The following is a 20,609-nucleotide window of genomic DNA, read 5'->3' as shown; positions in this document are numbered from 1 at the left end:
CAGCCTGGGCTACAGAGTGAGTTCCAGGAAAAGGAACAAAGCTATATAGAGGAACTCTATCTTGAAAAACCAAAACCAAACAAAGAGAAAACAAATAAATAGAGCACTGAAATCAAATGCCTTTACTAATCAGTAGAGAAGATGTTTTAGTAAAAAAAAACCAAAAAACAAAAAACAAAAAACAAAAAAAACAAAACCTGAAAATTTCAAACATCAACAAGGGGATTCTTAGAAGTCTCTTTGTCATGAAAAGAAAGAAAAGATATGATAAAGAAAAGTTCATTTTGAGATGTGCAGTTTAGGAGGCCTTTAAGTAAAACTTTTTTTTTTTTTTTTTTGCGTGCCTACTACCTATGGTGGGACACCTCTCGTATAGTCTTGAGGCAGGGGAAGGGGCTTGGACCTGCCTCTGCTGAATGTACCAGGCTCTGCTGACTCCCCATGGGAGGCCTTACCTTCTTGTAGGACGCAATGGGGCGTTAGTTAAGGGGACACGGCTGGAGGGGCTGGAGGAGGGAAGAGGAGGATCTTTGATTGATATGTAAAATGAATAAAAAATTTAATTAAAAAACACAGCAAGGAAAACACCACCGACTTTTTGTATTGGGTGAATTAAATTTACTTTCTGAAAATTTTTTCTGAGATAGATTTTACTCATGTTAATCTCTCAAGGCTCTAGTTACTATATCGTTGTGTATTTAAGAAAAAATAATTTGAGTTAAAAAACATTTTTCACATTTATCAACATCACATATTCATTTTCAGCTGTGAATATACTTATATAAATGGAAAAGCATCAAATCCTTTCTTCATAATAATTTATTTTCTCTGTGTAAGATTAAAGAGTAATGAAACAGAAACAATCTCATTTTGAGCGAACATTTAAAAAATAAGACAACTGAGTATATTGTTCACTGTTATTACATTAATTTTTCTATATTCCAAGATATTTCCAACAACAAAAATGATTTGATTTTTAAAAGTAGCAAATAGTAAGGGACAAGGCAGGAGGAAGGAACTCATTGTGCGGCTGGACATCTTGGCTTAGAATTATGACTGCAGTATTTCCTGTTATATGATATTGAACCAATCTCGCCATTGATTTGGTCCATAACTTTCTTTTCTCATTCTAAATGTGAAGATGATTACAATCCCATCTTTCAGATGTATGATGAAACATGTCACAAAACATTAAGTGTTTGTTCTTTTTCTTTTTCTAAATCACAGTTAACAATAGTTTTATTATTTGATACATGGGCACATCATGAGTTCTATGAATTTAATACTTTGTTTAAGCATCAAATTGTGGGTGACAACTTCAGACTTAATGATAGACATTTGATTCAGTGAATATGTTCCCATTGTGCTCTCGTTTATGTTATTGATTCAATTTGGCTCAGCGACAAACTAATGTGATCTTTAAAATTGTCTTACTGGACTTTTACCCTGGCGTTTCATACAAATCATAAGAGGGAAAGCTGAAAGTAAAAGGAAATGTTGCATATTGAAAGAGCAAGCTGATGAGCTGTGTTGTAACAGAAGAGGGGGCAAAGCAGCAGCCGAGGGCAGGCAGCAGCCGTTTAAGGGCATCAGGGTGGTGGTGCCCAGTCCACTGTCAGTCACCGTAGAGATCAGATCACAATGCTGGCAGAAATCCTATTTGGAGAATTATATAAGGTTTTCAAGAGTGAATATTGAAAGGGTGAGATTATAGAAAATTATAAAATTCTAAATCTGACCTTTTTTTTCAACTGAAAAGAAATTGAAACCCAAACCGTGAGATTCCTGTTGTTTTATAATTGACAAACACTTAGCTGTAGGTTTGGATGATTGCTGATTTATACAAGTTACTCTGGTAAGTTATTATAAAAATACATACATCATTTTTTTCCTCCTTTTTGTACTTAAATAAGTTTGTGTGTGTGTGTGTGTGTGTGTGTGTGTGTGTGTGTGTGTGTGTGTGTGTGTGTGTGTTTAAATGGTTTCATGATCCTTTTCAGGCTTAAGGGTTTCACGGTCTTTTTTAGGTTTGTTGACAGATCGTGTTTGCTTGCCCAGAAGCACAGAATGTACTATTTGTGTTGGAAACACTACTGAGCCTTGGCACAAAAGTTATCTTTAATTTTAGAGACCTGGTGTGCTAACTTTATATCTTCTCTAGCCTTCATATGTGATTTATGTTGAGTGTAAGTTGATATATTTTTCTGGTGGGAGATACTGCTGGATAAATGCTCACTGATTTGAGACAGAATGCAAGGTACAATTCAGAGGAATTATGAATTATTTCAGTAAAGTAACCATAACTTGAATACTTTTTATGTAATGTTTCCTAGTAGTAACACCTTAGAATGTTAAAAACTGTAAAAATAAAGCGTGGACACTTTCAACACTTAGTGATAGTGTAAATGGAAATATAGATGATAAAATTTCATGTGAAGATTAAAGAAACTAATGTTTTAATGACACTGCTATTAAATCATTCACTATAAAGATACTTAACTATGAGTCCTCTAGGCTACTAATTACCAATGGCGAGAGTAGATGAGCTACTTCTTATTGATCATTATTAATTCATCTTTATAATGTCTTAGTGTGCCATCAATTTTGGGCAGATTCCAATAAAATAATTTTGTAAATAATTAGTATTTACATATACAAACATGGATATATAGAGATATAAATACAAATTAGAGTTTACTACTACCTTTTTCTTAACTTTTAGATCAAGTTTCTTCAAATTACTTGGCTTTGTATCCATAAGTAGAATTAAGCTAAATGCCTCAATTTATGATAGCTTATGCATTAAGAGGAATCTTGAATTTAAAATAGTCTTACCTTTTAATATTTATACTGAAGTAATAAGACCTATTTTAGAACATTGAATATAAAATGCTGTTGATAATATTATGTTTAATTTTTAGTTAGATTTCTTAATGTTAGTTAAGATTTTTAATTTTATTCTTATATATTTTAATTTGCATTATGCATAATTATGAAATATTATGTGTCAATTCAATAATTATTCAAACAATAACAAAATTGGGGTTGTCAGCATTTCCACCTCAAAGTTTTTGATAAACCTGTAATTGCTATCCCAAATACATAGGTGATTATATTTCACAATAGCTTATCAGATACCTGTGAGTCACAATAGGAAAGAATGAGATAGAAAGCTTCACAAAAAGTTATGATGAGGACCAAGAAACATTAAATAATCTGTTTTCCTAGTATGCACTGTGTGTGTACATTGTAATACTACAAAGCATCTATAAATATTGTATATGCTTTATTGAAAATTCAAGTGCCTGTGATTTTTTTTAGTTATTAATATTTTTTGACCTTGAAATTTTTTTTTGATTTTATGATTAATTTAATTTTACATATCAGCCAGAGATTCCCCTGTCCTCCCTCCTCCTGCCCCCTTGCCCCCCAGTCCACCCCCCCATTCCCAGCTCCTCCAAGGCAGGACTCAGCTCAGCCTGGTGATTCAGCTCAGCCTGGTAGATTCAGTTGAGGCAGGTCCAGTCCCCTCCTCCCTTCACCTAGGCTGAGCAAAGTGTTCCAGCATAGGCCCCAAGCTCCAAAGAGCCAGCTCATGCATTAAGGACAGGTCCCGGTCCTACTGCCTGGGGGCTTCCTAAATAGTTCAAGCTAATCAACTGTCTCACTTTTCCAGAGGGCCTGATCAAGTTCCATGGGGGCTCTTCAGCTATTGGTTCATAGTTCATGTGTTTCCACTAGTTTGGCTATTTGTCCCTGTGCTTTTCCAATTATGGTCTCAATATCTCTTGCTCATATAATCCCTCCTCTCTCTCACTGATTGGACTCCTGGAGCTCCACATGGGGCCTGGCTGTGGATCTCTGTATCTGCTTCCATCAGTCATTGGATGAGAGTTCTATCATGACATTTAGGGTGTTCGGCCATCTGATCACCAGAGTAGGTCAGTTCCGGCTTTCTCTTGACCATTGCCAACAGTCTATTGTGGAGGTGTCTTTGTGAATTTCTGGGGATCTCTCTAGCACTTTGCTTCTTCCTATTCTTGAGAGGAACTATTTTGTTATTCAGATGCTATCAAATGTTCTAATATATATTATCAAAGATGGAGTGTGTGTGTGTGTGTGTGTGTGTGTGTGTGTGTGTGTGTGTGTGTGTTGGAAATTGAACTCAAAGCCACATAAATACTAGGCACAGATTCAGGCAATGAACTGTCCTTAGCTCTGTTTGACATTATTATTATTTAAAATTTCTTACTTGTATACAAGATATTGTGATCGCATTTCCTTCCCTTTTACCTTCTTAGTCATATACTCACACTTTTGACATCTTTCCTAACCAGTCCAACTTCTATTTTTATGTCTTTTTATTCTTCTGTGTAACTCTTGTGTATATGATATTTGCTTTGTGCTTATATTTGCAAAAGTTGTGTTATATCCAGAAGGTAACATATTACAATGTTTAACTCCATCCTCCAGATCTTAGATTCCTTTTTAAAAAATCAAAAGAATACTTTATATGTTTGAATGCTTTGCTTTCATGCATATCTTTGCACTATGTGCATGCAGTGCCATCAGTGGCTGAAAGAGGAAGTTGTATCCTCAGGAACTGGAGATACAGATGGTTGTGAGTTGCATGTGGGTGACAAGAATCAAAAACAGGTCCCATGGAAGGGCAGAAGACACTATTAATGTCTGAGCCATCACTCTGGGGCCCATTGTGGATAATATAGATGTCCTATTTGTGGCCAAACACTCTAAATTCCCTGATTCTCAGCCCTTTGAAGAGTTTTGAGTAATTGCTTTGACTATCACCCATTGCTGAAGAGTTCTTTGGCTAAGGCCGAGACTTATATCAATCTATGTTTGTAAACACAAATATTTAGAAAGCAATTCAACTAGTTTATTTAACAAAACTTGGTAGTAGAGTCTACCATGGGACCCATGATCTCCAAGGCCTATTATAACACAGGGTTCAAGACTACATTAGATCATTGCTGAATTTTCTCTCTCAATCACTTGCACAGAACCTTCCTGTACTATGAAAACTAGTCAGTGGGAAGGAAACTTACATCTCAGTTCAACTTGATTTCTGTGTTCTGTATCCAAAGAATGTGTTGTCCTCAACACATTCCATTTTCTTTTGGCAGGTAACCGAAATCATTGTCAATAACAATACATGTATTGCCTTGGGGGCTCCCTGGCCAACAACTCGTAGTGCACTCTTTTCACATGTGACACTGGGATTTTGCTTTAAAAACATATAATTTCTGGGAAAAGCTTTGGTCTGTCCAGACTACCAGCATTTTAATAGTTCAACAGATATTTTTTTTTTAAAAAAATGGGCTCATGGATCATTCAGTCACTTGGAAATATTAGTTTACCACATTGTTAGCTCATCTACATTTATATGAACACATTCCTAGCTAGATGAATATTCCCCCAGGCAAAATTATATGTCCAATTTCTCCCTTCTTTTTTCTTTTATTAAAAATAGTTTCTTTTCTCAAACAATATATCATGATTATAGTTTACCCTCCCTCTACTCCTCCCAGTTCCTTCTCACCATCCTTCCCTTTTAGAATGACTCTCTTTCTGTCTCTCATAAAAGAACAGGCTTCTAAGAGATAACAACCAAACATGACAAAATAAAATATATAAAGATGAAGCAAAAACTTTCATATTGAATTTGGACATGGGAACCCAACAGGAGGAAAAGTGTCCCAAGAGCAGGCACAAGAGTCAGAGACATACTCTTACTCACAGCCAGAAGTCCCATAAAAATACAAGGCTAATGGCTATAATATATATGCAGAGGATATGGTGCAGACCCTGTAGGCCATGTGCTGGCTGCTTCAGTGTGTGTGTGTGTGTGTGTGTGTGTGTGTGTGTGTCTGTGTGTGTGTACCTTGCTTAGTTGATTCAGAGGGCCTTTTTTCTCCTGGCATCTTCCATCCTCTCTGGATTATACAGTTTTTCTGCCTCCTCTTCTGGGTAGAGATTTGATAAAGATCTCCAACTTAGATTTTCTTTCCACATAATTTACGATTGTGGGCCTCTGCATCTGTTCCTATCTGCTGCTGGAGTAATCATCTATGATGATGACTAGAAAAGGTACTGATATATGAGTATAGAAGAATGTTATTAGGAATCATTTTATTGATTTTAGTTTTTGGCCAGTGTGGTCTGTCATTTGTGTTATTGAGCTTAGCCATTCTGACAGGTGTAAGATGGAATCTCAAAGTTTTGATTGCATTTCCTTAATGGTGAAGAATGTTGAACATTTCTACCATTTAATTTTTTTAAAAAATTGAAAATAGGTTCTTCTCTTTTACAATACATACTGACTACAGGTTCTCCTCCCTCCACTTCTCCAAGCTTCCCTTCACCTCCCCTCTCACTCAGATCCACTTCCCCCTGACTTGCTCTTCAGAAAAGAATAGTCCTCTAAGAGACAATAGTCAAACGAGACAAGGCAAAGGCCCTCCTATCAAGGCTGGACAAGGCAACACCATAGGAGGAAAAGAGTCCCAAGAGCAAACAAAAGAGTCAGAGATTCACCTACTCTCCCTGTTAGGAGTCCCACAAAACACCAAACTAACAGCCATAACATATAAGCAGAGAACCTTGTGCAAACACATGTAGTTTCTGTGCTTGCCACATCAGTTTCTGTGAGCCCATGTGAGTCCTGCTTAGTTGATTTGGTGCCAAGAACATTTCATCAAGTGTTTATCAGCCATTTGAGATCCTTCTGTTGAAATTCTCTGTTTAGATATGTATGCCATTTTCTTTTTTTTTACACTAAATGTATCACAACTTTTAATTTTATAGATATTAACACATTCACAAATAACTTATTTATTCCAGGTTCTACAGATTTTCAGTGGAAGACAAAGGCTCATTGTTTAAGTTGTAGCTGACAGAGCTCTGTATACAGATAAAATAGGAGGAAAAACTTTTCTTTCTCCTGTTTTAAAAATAAAAGTCTATGCCGTTGAGACTGGGTGGCTCTGACTCTGAGACATATGCTTAATTGTACTTTCCTGACACTTTTGACTTATTGAAACATATGTTCCTCTTGTGGACATACCTGTCAGATAAGTCTCCTCCAGGGTTTGGAGTTCTTCAGTTCTCTTGTGACCTCATGATACTTTATGTAGTGCTGTGTATGCTGGTTTGCAGTCTGTTTCAGGGCTGTGTTTGTATTAAGGTGAGTTAATTTGAGCATTCCATAATTCCATGGTATCCTATATAGAAAATAGTTCCCTCTTAAATGAATCAGAATATATGGTGAGTCTTTAATAATAAGTTAAAGTTCTTGACTTTCTGAGGACAGAGGGGATTGAGTTTTTCTTGAAAGCATTTGTGTCCATCACGATCCCTGACTTCAAGCTCTACTATAGAGCTACAGTAATAAAAACAGCTTGGTATTGGCATGTATGCCATTTTCAAATTGCATTATCTGGTGTTTGGATATCTACTTTGCTGAGTTCTTTATATATTTTGGGTATTAGATAGAAGACTTTCTATTGGATGTGGAGTTGGCAAAATTCTTTTCCTATTCTCTAAGCTGTGACTTTGTCCAATTGACAGTGTCCTTTCTCTTTCTGAAGGTTTTCAGTTTCATGAGTTCCCATTTATTAAGTGCTGATCTTAGTGCCTGCTCTGACAGTTTCAGTTCAGAAAATCATCTTCTGTTTCAATGATTTCAAGGCTAGTCCTCACTGTCTCTGAGGTCTTTAATCTATTTGAACTTGAGTTTTGTACATGGTGAAGATATGGATTTATTTGCATTCTTTGTGCTGACATCCAGTTTGACCACCACCATTTGCTGAAGATACTTTCTTTTTTCTAATGTATGTTTCTGGCTTCTTTAGTTGTTGGGTTGTTTTTTGTTTGGTTGGTTTTTGGTTTTTCTAAGACAGGGTTTCGCTGTGTAGCTTTGGAGCCTGTCCTGGAACTCACTCTGTAGACCAGGCTGGCCTAACTCACAGAGATCTGCCTAGCTCTGCCTCCCGAGTGCTGGGTAAGTTGTTTTTTAAAAGATTTATTTATATCTATGATTGTTCTCCTGTATATATATATATATATATATTCTCCTGTATGTATATATATGTGTGTACCTGGTGCCCAAGGAGGCCAGAGGAGGGTGCTGGATACCCTGGAACTGGAGTTACAGAACAACTATGTGGATGTAGGGAACTGAGCCAGGGTTTTCTGCAAAAGCAGCAAGTGCTTTTAACCACTGAGCTGTCTCTGGCTTCTTTATAAAAAAAAGTTTTTATAGGTGTTTGGGCTTATGCCTGTGTGTTCAATTGATTCCATTGATCAACATGTCTGTTTTTATTTCAATACTACATGGGCTTTATTGTTATAGCTCCACAGTACAAGGTCATATCAGAGATGGTGAAACTTCCAGCAGTTCTTTTAGTTTTCAGGAATGTTTGATATCCTGGGTTTTTTGTTTTTCTATATGAAGTTGAGAATTTTCCTCTAAAGGTCTTCAAATAACTGTGTTGGAGTTTTGATGGGGATTGCATTGAATCTTTAGTTTGCTTGTGGTAGGATGGCCATTTTTACTATGTTAATCCTATGGTGCCATGAGCATGGGCGATATTTCCATTTTCTGATATCTTCTTCAACTTCTGTCTTCAAAGACTTGAAGTTTTTGTTGTACAAGTCTTTCACTTGCTTGGTTAAAGTTACCCCAAGATATTTTGCATTATTTGAGGTTATTGTGAAAGTTGTTGTTTACCTGATTTTTTTCTCAGTCTGTCTGTCATTTGTATATAGGAGGGCTACTCTTTTTTTTTTTTCTGATGCAAGCACATAAGGGTCCTTTTATTCAGGTTCACCCTGGGCTGCTGCATAACAGATGGAAGGAAATGTGGTGACAGCCACGAGCCCAGGTGTAGAGGGTTTTTATAGGGAAAAACCACAAGCAGGGAATTGGCAACTTGGAATTGGGTAGAAGGGGCAAGGTGATTTTTTGAAACTATTGGTTTAGACATTTGGTGGGAACAACAAACCCCTGAACAGGATTATCTGAACTGCTCAGCAGGATTACCTAGATGTCTCCAAGGGCCATAAACCATAGAGAGGATCCTGTTAAGCTTTCCTTTCCTGTATAAACAGCAGACAGGACGTCTGCAGGAGGACACTGCTCGGTATCTGTTCGAGTTATCATGGCATATTCCTGAGCCTGTAAAGTTAAGTCTAGGCCTTCACATTCCTCCCTTCACAAGTACCAATGACAGGACTCAGTCATGAGTCCTACCTGTCCAGAGGTTCAAGGGTATTGGGACCTAAGAACCATTAGCTAACAGATTTTTCTAGGGCAGTGCCATTTGTATCTATTGCCATTTTTAAGGCCTTGTAGTTCTGATCTTTGAGTACAATGAGATTAACATCTTATATAGTACCTCTTTGGTTCTGCATAAAGAATGTTAAGTGTTTTATCTTATTGCAGAACCATCTCAGTTAATAAATTTATCTATTGGCAACTCTGAACCTATTTTCATGGTATGTCAATGGGCATTATAGTTGGCCATCTTGCCTCTATGCCAAGGAGTTTCCTTTTGACCCAGCATTTCAGCCTTTTCTGAACAGGGAACATGGGACGATGTATTCTCTTCTGGAACTGCTTCGAGCTGGCATTGGGGTGCTTTTGTCAGGACCCCAAAAAGGCTGAAAGGCTGGTCAAAAGCTGATCAAAGGCTGGGCAATGGGCATCTGTCAGAGAGCTACTCAATTTTTAGAGTTAATCTTGTTTCTAACCACTTTGCTGAAGGTGTTTATCAGATGTAGGAGTTCTCTGGTGGAATGTTTGGAGTCACTTATGTACATTATGATATAATCTTTAAATAATGGTACTTTTCTTTTTTCCATTCAAATTTATATATCTTTGATCTCCATAGGTTGTCTTACTGCTCTATCTAGAATTTCAAGAACTATATTGAATAGATATGTAAAGAGTGTACAACTTTGTAATATTCCTGACTTTAATGGAGTTGCTGTAAATTTTCCCCAATTTAATCTGATTCAACAAGTAGTCCTTACTAATGGGTATCATATTGTGAAGTATAACATCAGAAATTTTTGTGAGATAAAGAATACACTGATTTTTAGTTAGACATATGATCAAATTCTGACATTGTCAATCATTACATAAACCTAATTGTCATAGTTTCCCTAGTCCTGTGTGTATATTTTTGTGTGTACTGCAAGGCTTATAATTGACCATAAAATATATTTTCTGATATACTTTTCATTTACTAAAAATTAGGACACAATTCATGTCAATATCTTGTACAATACCTGGAACTTAGTGTATGCCCGTTATAGCCATTAACTGAGAAAATAAGAAAATTTACAAACATTTGCTAGGACCAGGAATATTAGATATGAAGTATATCTTTAATAAAGTTTGGTTCAGAAAGGTGAATATGTAAATATTAATATATTTAAAATATAAATCAAACAATTCATTAGCATAATCTAAAAGCTGTCACACAAAAAAAATATTTACTAATTTTACCTGGGAATATAAATGTAGACTAAAACAAAAATATTCTTACAGTTGAATATGTACCATGTACCTAAGGGTGGTGGGTCATAGGGAGAACATGGAATAGCATGGGGTTGCCTGTGAAATATGGAAAAGTCTAGTTTTATTAAGGATAGTGTTCATACAGTTTGTTGGGGAGGGAGCAAAAGAGAGCATCATAAGTGACAGAGGAATAATTAATATCTATATCAGTCTTGATAAACCTTCTCAGAGATCTGACACTTTCTCATTTCTTTTCCTCAATAGGTGATATCACCTTCAAATACCTGGATGTTTAGTATTTCTCTTTTTCCTGTTATTAGGTTCTTGTTGACCATATTACTAGTATTCCTTTACAATTGAAAAGTAGCTAGTACTCGAATATTGATTCATGTTAGCTTTTATTTCATTATGCTTTTTTTCCCCCTTTTCTATTTTTTTTTTATTTTTTATTTTTCAGGAATAAAGCGGTTGTTAGAAAAAACACTAACAACATCATACCAAAATGAAGTTCTTCCTCCTGTTTTCCCTCATTGGGCTCTGCTGGGCTCAATATGACCCACATACTGAATATGGACGAAGTGCTATTGTCCACCTGTTCGAGTGGCGCTGGGTTGATATTGCCAAGGAATGTGAGCGATACTTAGCTCCTAACGGATTTGGAGGAGTGCAGGTAAGATTTGTTCACAACTTATATGAAGAGTTCACTGTGCTTATATAAAATTGTTTGCTAATAGCTCATAATTATTCTGAAGCAATATTTCACTTCATGCATAATTTTCTTGAGGAAGAGAAAAGGTCGGTGTTGATGGCAACTTTATATCATGTTTTAGGACACCAGGAGACCCTCTCCATCATGCTGTCAATGATTTTAGTGGTTCTGAAGCAATAGATCTACAAGTACACAGCTTAAAAATTTCAGGGTCATTCATAGTTTTCTACAGGAGTAAACCATAATCTGACAATCTTAATTGTTTTATTTGTAGGTCTCTCCACCCAATGAAAACCTAGTAGTTAACAGTCCTTCAAGACCTTGGTGGGAAAGGTACCAACCAATTAGCTACAAAATATGCTCAAGGTCTGGAAATGAAGATGAATTCAGGGACATGGTGAATAGGTGCAATAATGTTGGTGTAAGTGAATTCATATTTCCTTTGAAGTCATTATATGAAAAACCAATTTCTGTGTTTTGTTTCTTATTCTTCTTGAGCAAAAATCTTTATACTTTAATTTTTTCTTTACATTTTAGCTCTAACGCAAAATTAACTACTCCTTTATGGTCAACTTTAAAAAAATTCTTTCATATGAACCATTTAAAGAAGAATACATAGAAGGCAAATCTTTGACTATTAATCCTTATAACCACACTCATTTTCTACTAACCCCTTTCTCATCCTGTATTTGAAATTTCAGATGTAATACTTACTGTCATTTTTTTTTGATAAATAGCTATTTCTCCTTTTAATAAAGATCAGTATCTACCCTTTTTTCCTCCAGAGACAAAAAAAAAAAAGACTCACATTAACTCCTTTTAAAGCCAAGAATGTTCAATTATCTTTAGCCTAATTCTAGTTTAAAAAAAAAACAGCACTTTTCATTTGATTTTAGTGATAATGGTTCCTGGTTTTCCACTTATCAGTTCTATAAATCCTCAACCAAATATTAGGACTGTTTTTGATCTTCATTTCACACTGGTTTTCTTTTACACTTTGCTTTTTGTCTTATCTAAAATTAAACTGTAAAATAACATATCTGTCTATCTATCTATCTATCTATCTATCTATCTATCTATCTACCTACCTATTTCTATCTATTTATTAGTTTTACTTGCATGCTGTGCAGTTTAATTATATAGGTTTTAGCTCTCTACATTGAACTGAAGCACACACTTGTCTCTTCAGGTCCGTATCTATGTGGATGCTGTTATTAACCACATGTGTGGAGAAGGGGCTCAAGCAGGAACAAGCAGCACGTGTGGAAGTTATTTCAACCCACAGAACAGGGACTTCCCTGCAGTTCCATACTCCGGTTGGGATTTTAATGATGGCAAATGTAAAAGTGCAAGTGGAGGCATTGAGAACTACAATGATGCTTATCAGGTGAGGAAAATGATCAGAATAAAAAATCATCTGGCCTTATTGTGCACATAGAACTGTTGGAATACCATTTGACATGTGGTTTACATACCTCAGGAAACATATTATTAAGAGTTAGAAATGCAAATCAATCTTCAAAGAGCTCCTAGTTATTTGATAGCTCAGGGTTTGATTCTTGTACCACAGTAAGAAAGAAAAAGAGAGAGGAAGAGAAAGTGTTTCCTTGATCAACTGATAATATTATCTACTTTATTTCCTCATAGTTCAGTCTTCATATGGGAAAATATTCTTAGAGTGTATCCACAGTAGAATGTGAATGTTCCCAGTGTCCCATGAAAAGGCTTTATGAAGTTTCCTATAGACCGAATGATTCCTGGCATTTATAAATGAAAGCTGACATTGTAAATCAATCACCATTTTGTTTTATTTGTTTATTTGTTTGTCTCAACAGGTCAGAGACTGTCGTCTGTCTGGCCTTCTGGATCTTGCACTTGAGAAAGATTATGTTCGTACCACAGTGGCTAATTATATGAACAGTCTCATTGACATGGGTGTAGCAGGTTTCAGACTTGATGCTTCTAAGCACATGTGGCCTGGAGACATAAAGGCGGTTTTGGACAAGCTGCATGACTTAAATACACAGTGGTTCTCCCAAGGAAGCAGACCTTTCATTTATCAAGAGGTAAAACAATACATATATGTGCATATAAATGACACCATATTTATTAACTAGAAGATAGATGGAAGGTTTTATTAAACATAAGTTTAATAGATTAATGTCTGAATGACTTATTACATGTGCAGGTTCTTTAACTTCCTTTTATTTGGATATAACAGACTTAATTATTTTCCAAAATAAAGGTCTAAGAGAGTATAGAGAATTTGTGTAGCCTGCGACATTATTGTGTCACTTAATATATACTCAGATACCATTTTGCAAGACAGAAAATCTTATTCGTTGATGCAAACCAGTCTTTCTAGATTTAAATTTTGTCTGAGGTATTATTAAATATGTAAATTTTGGGTAAACTGATTAATATTTCTGTGCAAATTTTTTGTGTGAAGAGGTTAGTACTGTTTTGTATTTGATTTATTTGGAGAACTGAAAGAATTTGTAAGTTCTAAAATTGTTTATCTGACTGTAAGTACTTTGTTGATATGAATTTCTGAATTTTCAATTATATGTTAAATTGAAATTTGTCAGCCATCTTCATTGGACAAGAAATGGCATTGTTGTTAAGTTTCTTTCAAGAGTGATGTATATATTTTATAAAGAAATAAAGAAAACCAGTTTGAGCATCAACAGCATAAGGTATTTATAGGACATTATTTTCACGTTAAATATTTTAATATTACTTTATTCAAATGACAGTTTCTCCTATATCTTGCCTAGGTCATTGATCTGGGTGGTGAAGCAGTGACAAGCAGTGAATATTTTGGAAATGGTCGTGTGACAGAATTCAAGTACGGAGCAAAACTGGGCACAGTCATCCGCAAGTGGAATGGAGAGAAGATGGCCTACTTAAAGTAAATACAGCACACTTTGTGATTTCGTCTGCCATGTATCTGTTGTCTATTATCCCAATACATGATCATCTTAGAACATTCTGATTTATTAGATATTTACCAATACATTAGCTATCAAGAAGGTTCATTGTTCTTTAAATCACAATTAATCATCTGGAATTAATAATTTTCATTTTAAATGTCAATAAAAAGGAGGCATTCCTGAAATACAAAACATCACCTAGAGATTTTTTTTCTGCCTGTAATATGAGTCAACTAGATTTTGGTAATTATAATCTGCTAAAGTCAAGATACTACTTTAAAAACCCTACTACACATAAATAAAACTATAATGTGGCCATACTGTTACACTTATACATCGCAATAAATTAATCTGAAATGTTTAACTGTTTATAATACAGTTTAATATTCAATCTTCACTTTATTTGTTTTTTATTGTATGTAATGTGATAGGAATAGTTACCCTTCGTGAGTCCATCTACATTACAATCTTACAGGAGCAATGTGAATGAAATGCAAATAAACTTACCATACATAGAATCATGGGACATATTAGCCAATTACATACATATATATGCACATATGTAAAAGAAATTTTTCCTGTGGAATAATCATTTAGTTAGAGAATCAGTAGTTAAATGAAAATAGATTATAAAAAGAGATACAGATTTAGGGTAATCTAAAGATGTTGTAAAAGAATAATATATGCATATTTTTTTTTTAAAAATAGGAACTGGGGAGAAGGTTGGGGTTTCATGCCTTCCGACAGAGCCCTTGTCTTTGTGGACAACCATGATAATCAGCGAGGGCATGGGGCTGGAGGAGCATCCATCCTGACATTCTGGGATGCTAGGTGGGTAAAACCATTGTTCACTGTCTTGTTACTTCCCCTTTAGGGATGGCAAGTTTTCTATTCTTCTATTATAATATATTTTGTAATTTTCAGACTATATAAAATGGCAGTTGGATTTATGTTGGCTCATCCTTATGGATTCACACGAGTAATGTCAAGTTACAATTGGCCAAGGTATTTTCAGGATGGACAGGTAAGTGAGTATATTATTTCAAGAGAAGGGAAGCAGTCCTGGTTTAATTTCACATAAAAATTGTTGCATAAAGTGCATGTCATCAAATATTTATTTATTGTAATTTTAGTAAAGTAAGTATATCATAGAAGTATCCACTACTTTATCACTATGAAAAAACTTTGACTTCTTAGTTTCATGCCAGATCCACAGTTTAATATTTGCTAAATACTATTAGATTTTTCTATGGAATGAAAAGAAATCATTAGTTAACTGAGGTTAACTAATATATATATATATATATATATATATATATATATATATATATATATATATGTGTGTGTGTGTGTGTGTGTGTGAAATTATACTAAATTAAGCAAATAAATTTGAAGATTTATTCAATAATACTAAGCATTCCAAAAATATTATGCAATACATTAATCTGAATAATTTCAAAAAGCAACTAAGGGTCAGAGGAGATGACTTAGAGGGTAAAGCTCTTGCAGGAGGGACTGGGTTCAGTTCGCTGTCACCTTGCAATGCTGAGCAGTTTGATATCTCACCTGTAAGGCATTTGCCCAACAAGTGGAGACCAAAGATTCCTGGATCATAAAATTGGCCAGCTCTGGGTTTAGGGGGAGAGACCCTTCCTCTGATGACAATGGAGAGAATGTTTGTTCGATTGTTTTAGGAAGATGTTTGAATGTGTTGACAATCATGAAATGGCATATTAAAATTTTAGAGAATTTATTACAGAATATCATGGTATATTTATTAGCTCTTTTATTTAAAAGATTGTACAAAACCTAAACTGATACTAATTTGGTATTGATTATATTTGTTAAAAAATCTTACAGGCTTTATAGACATTGGTTTTTTTTTGTAGCAACCAAACCATATTTCCATCTTACAAATGATGAAATTCAGGCCTCGGGAATTTATGTATCTTGAATGAGTAGTTTTTAAAGCCATTGGTATTGGAGACTGGTCTTTAATCCTAATTTTCCCAATACTAGTGCTCTTACCATTCTAGTGAAATTAAAGAAGTCAGAGAGATATAAGAAGCTGTTGCATGAAAAGGCTCTGAGTGAATAAAAATGTTTAATTTTTTGAAATATGACTCTAGAGAACTGTGGTGTATACACTCAAATAATAAAGACTCGGTAAATGTCTGTACAAATACTAAAGAAGTTAGACACCAAGTAGATACTATAGAGACTCAAGTAGCAGAACCTTTTGAGTTTTGTGCAGTGGAAATGAAATATTCATGTTAAAATCCTGAAAATTTCCCCTACAATATAGGATATCAATGATTGGGTTGGACCACCCAATGACAACGGAGTAACCAAAGAAGTGACCATTAATCCAGACACCACTTGTGGCAATGGCTGGGTTTGTGAACATCGATGGCGTCAAATAAGGTTGGGAGCGTCCCCTGCAGATCTTGTCTAATAAGAAAGTTGTTTGACTTCATGTTTTAAATTGTTGAAGTTTAAGGGTACCAGCATTTCACATGATATTGTGCTTTTAGGAACATGGTTGCCTTCAGAAACGTCGTCAATGGTCAGCCTTTCTCAAACTGGTGGGATAATGGCAGCAACCAAGTGGCTTTTGGCAGAGGGAACAGAGGATTCATTGTCTTTAACAATGACGACTGGTAAGTGGATGTCAATTAAAGTAGGGTTGTATACTGTTATATTTTTAGAGCATTCTTTTTGATTCCTGCTCATGTGTAGCTGAAAATCTTTTCATTAATGGATTTGAGAAACCAGAGTGACCTGAAAACTGTAGAAGAAAAGATACTTGCCCTTAATTTGTTTCTCCATTTTTGTAGATTTTGTTTTAAGTTTTGTTGTTACTGTTGTTTTTGGTGTAGTCTTACACTGTCATGTGAATATATTCTCATTCATATACACTTGACATCTGTACAAGTCTAAACATTCAATAAAAGTCTTAAAAATCCATGTAAGTATGTGCATTATTAGATTCAAAGTACTCCACCATCCCCTAGCTCTGTATCTCAACTATATATTTTTCTGTTTCTTTAATATATAATCTTAAAATCTCTGCCTCTGTGTGATGAGTAGTTTCAATGCATTTGTATACTTGGCTATGGCTGGTGGTTTTTCTCAAGAGGCAGTTGAGGTTTGGTTCTACAGTTTCCAATGACTGACCTTCCATTTTTGATGCATGCATCTTTTTTCTTCTCCTTTAATAATTTCCTCATATATATTTATATAACTATATGTAGAAAATCTCTGTGTAAGCAGTTGACAATCTCAGTTGAAAGTTATCTTTTCCTCATTTCGATTATTGTTTTAAATCTGTCATTAAACACCATGTGCAAGGCACCTTATAGAAGAAAGAATTTATTTGGGCTTGCAATTCTGGGGGTGGGCTAGACTCCTTGAAAGCAAGGTATGAAGGGAGGAGCAGGAAGCTGATTGCTCACACTTGGCACCTCAGCACAATACTGAAAGAGCTGACTAGAAAAGGTAGGACTCATTTTCTCTCAAGGCGCTACCTTCAGTGACACAAATCCTCCAACAAGTCCACTTTTCCTAACCTCCCCAAACTATGTCACTACATGAGGACCAATGTTTTAACTTACCAAGTGCTCTTTTTATATGTATGCATGTGTGTATGTATGTATGTATGTATGTATGTATGTATGTATGTATGTATCTATCTATCTATCTATTATCTATCTATCTATCTATCTATCTATCTATCTATCTATCTATCTATCTATCTATCTATCATCTACCTATCTATTTCACTCATTTGATTTCTGGCAGGTAAATTATAATTTTTATTTATACAGCACAAAGTTTAGGCAATTATTTAATTTGGAGAGTTTGCTTTCTTGAATTTTCCTATTTTGAATTTGACTTATTTTTACTTTTTACTTTTTCAGGGAATTGTCAACAACTTTACAAACTGGTCTTCCTGCTGGCACATACTGTGATGTCATTTCTGGAGACAAAATTGACGGCAATTGCACCGGAATTAAAGTCTATGTTGGCAGTGATGGCAATGCTTACTTTTCTATTAGTAACTCTGCTGAAGACCCATTTATTGCAATCCATGCTGAATCAAAAATATAAAGTTTAAAATAAATACATATTGAGAGCATCAATCAATTGTATTTCTTTTCTTTTGTATAATTTAATTTTTTATTTAAGACGTTTTTTAATTAATTTTATATACCAACCACAGATCCCCCCACATCCCTCCTCCCGATCCCCCCCCCAGCCTTCCCCCTCCCCTGGCTTCCTCCCATCCTCTCCTCCAAAAAGGTAAGGGCTCCCATGGGGAGTCAGCAAAACCTGGTACATTCAGTTGAGGCAGAGCCAAGCCCCTTCCTGTAGCATGAATCTTTACAAGTTCTTATTAATAAGATCAAACCTGAGGCCAGGTATTGGGGTGAACTGGAAGATCAGAGAACCAAAACAAGCCACAGCTAACCTCACCTGGCCAACTTCTCAGCTGATCTTGTTTCCTCAGACTGGAAGCTTCTGTGTCCTCATCCCAATGGCTCTCAGCTGAACTGCTGCTCGAAAGCCTGAAGCTTAACCAGCTAAAAGCTTAACCAGCCAATGCTGCTAGGTGTGATGAGTCACCATACCTGCCTGTATCCTTGAACACATGGATTTCTGCCTCTGGAATGCTAGGATTAAAGGTGTGTGCTACCACTGCCTATCCTTTATGTTTAACATTGTGGCTGTTCTGTCTCTGACCCCAGATAAGTTTATTAGCATGCACAATATTTGGGGGAATACAATACCACTCCTTCCATTCATCAAGGCTGAGTAAGGCATCCCATCATAGGTAGTGGGCCCCAGAAAGCCAGCTCATGCACCAGGGATAGATCCTGATCACACTGCCAGGGGCCCCTCAAACAGACCATGCTACACAACTGTTTCTCATATGCAGAAGGTCTAGTCCATTTCCATGCAGGTTCCACAGCTGTTGGTCTAAAGTTTGTGAGTACCTATGAGCTTGGTTCAGTTGTCCCTATAGATTTCCTAGTCATGTTCTTAACCTCCCCTCCCCCTTGCTCATATAGACTCTCTTCCCTCTTTTCAGCTAGACTCCTGGAGCTTGACCTGGTGCTCAGCTGTGGATCTCTGTATCTGCTTCCATCAATTACTGGATGAAAGGTCTATGACGACAGTTAGGGTATTCATCAATCTCATTATCGGGGTAGGCCAGTACAGGCACCCTCTCCATTATTGCTAGTAGTCTAATCTGGGTTGCTTTTTTGGATTTCTGGGAATTTTCCTAGCACCAGCGTTTCTCCTAACCCTATAATGTCTCCCTCTATCAAGATATCTCTTTCATTGCTCTCCCACAGCTTGGCCATCCCCTTCCCTCATGTTCTCATCCCTCATCTCCTCCCTTCTATTTTCCCTCCTTATCCCCAGTTTACTCATGGAGATCTCATTTGTTTTTCCCTTCCCAGGGTGATCCATGCATCCCACTTAGGGTCCTCCTTGTTTCCTAGCTTCTCTGGAGTTGTGGATTGTAGTCTGATTATCTTTTGCTTTACATCTAGTATCTACTTATGAGTGAGTACATATTGAAAGCACCCTGGGTACCTGCCAGTACTCCTGGCAATCCTGAGAAAAATTTCAAAACCCTCAAGGCCATAGCACATTCCTAGAATAGACGAGAAGGAGCAGAGCCAATACCATAGTAACACAAGGTTTCAAGGTCTTAGGACCAGAGGGAGGGGATGCAGTGGCCAATGCAACAACAATCTCTGAGACATAGCTTGTTATCAGCAGACTTGGTAAGCAAAGAATTGGCAGGCTTTACTTAGGGTGTTTTGTGTTAGTAACCTTGGTAGACACCTGCAACTCTGATCTCTGTGCGTAACTGTAAAGTTTTAAACTTATGATCTATATACAAAGGCCTTTAGTCTAGTATCTACTGTCTCATGGGAAAATAGATCTTGCTATGAAGCAGATCTTAGTATATTTTCTATATATCAAAATTATACAGCTAAATGAAAAGTCATCTTCTTGATTACCCACAGTAATATGTGCCCACCCATAAGACTGAGATGTAATCATGATATTTCATATATACATATATATATCATGAAGATGTATGGTAATGGGAAGATATCATAGTTGTTATTGCACAAGAAGTTTACAACAAGAAACAGCCAGTTCAATCAAAAGGCAGTAATTACAAAATGCCTTGTGTGATGGTTTCCTCCAACAGAACCCTTGGTTCTGATTGGTTGACCTTCTGATCAGTAGTTGTCACCTGTTGTATACTCCCATAACCTTTTGCTACGAGCAGCTCTCAATAAGAACACACTATGTTTTCTTTCTGAGTCTGGATTACCTCACTCAGGGTGTTATTTTCTAGTTCCATCTATTTGCCTTGCAAATTTCATGATGTCACTGT

The 20,609-nt window shown here is 36.0% G+C and overlaps 1 protein-coding gene across 5 annotated transcripts in view; it reads left to right on the top strand.

The window, feature by feature from the left end:
- Positions 1-18,327, top strand: part of LOC114711014 (alpha-amylase 1) — a 53,547-nt gene extending 35,220 nt beyond the window's left edge. For 3 of the 5 annotated variants that reach the window (XM_037207023.1, XM_037207022.1, XM_028895367.2), the window contains 10 exons: positions 11,001-11,213; positions 11,527-11,673; positions 12,442-12,639; positions 13,088-13,318; positions 14,030-14,163; positions 14,894-15,016; positions 15,110-15,209; positions 16,491-16,609; positions 16,720-16,845; positions 18,106-18,327. In XM_037207023.1, coding sequence (XP_037062918.1) covers positions 11,046-11,213; positions 11,527-11,673; positions 12,442-12,639; positions 13,088-13,318; positions 14,030-14,163; positions 14,894-15,016; positions 15,110-15,209; positions 16,491-16,609; positions 16,720-16,845; positions 18,106-18,295 — 1,536 coding nt within the window. In that variant the 5' untranslated portion in view covers positions 11,001-11,045 and the 3' untranslated portion in view covers positions 18,296-18,327. Of the gene's footprint in view, positions 1-1,568; positions 1,856-2,124; positions 2,187-11,000; positions 11,214-11,526; positions 11,674-12,441; positions 12,640-13,087; positions 13,319-14,029; positions 14,164-14,893; positions 15,017-15,109; positions 15,210-16,490; positions 16,610-16,719; positions 16,846-18,105 lie in introns of those variants that run through there. The other 2 variants (XM_028895368.1, XM_037207024.1) reach the window with 2 other exon arrangements.
- Positions 18,328-20,609: the final 2,282 nt, after the last annotated feature.

The sequence above is a fragment of the Peromyscus leucopus genome, chromosome 6 (genome assembly GCF_004664715.2).
Source record: "Peromyscus leucopus breed LL Stock chromosome 6, UCI_PerLeu_2.1, whole genome shotgun sequence".
NCBI lineage: Eukaryota > Metazoa > Chordata > Mammalia > Rodentia > Cricetidae > Peromyscus > Peromyscus leucopus.
The sequence above is the reverse complement of the archived record's forward strand: the minus strand, read 5'-3'. Positions and strand labels throughout refer to the sequence as shown.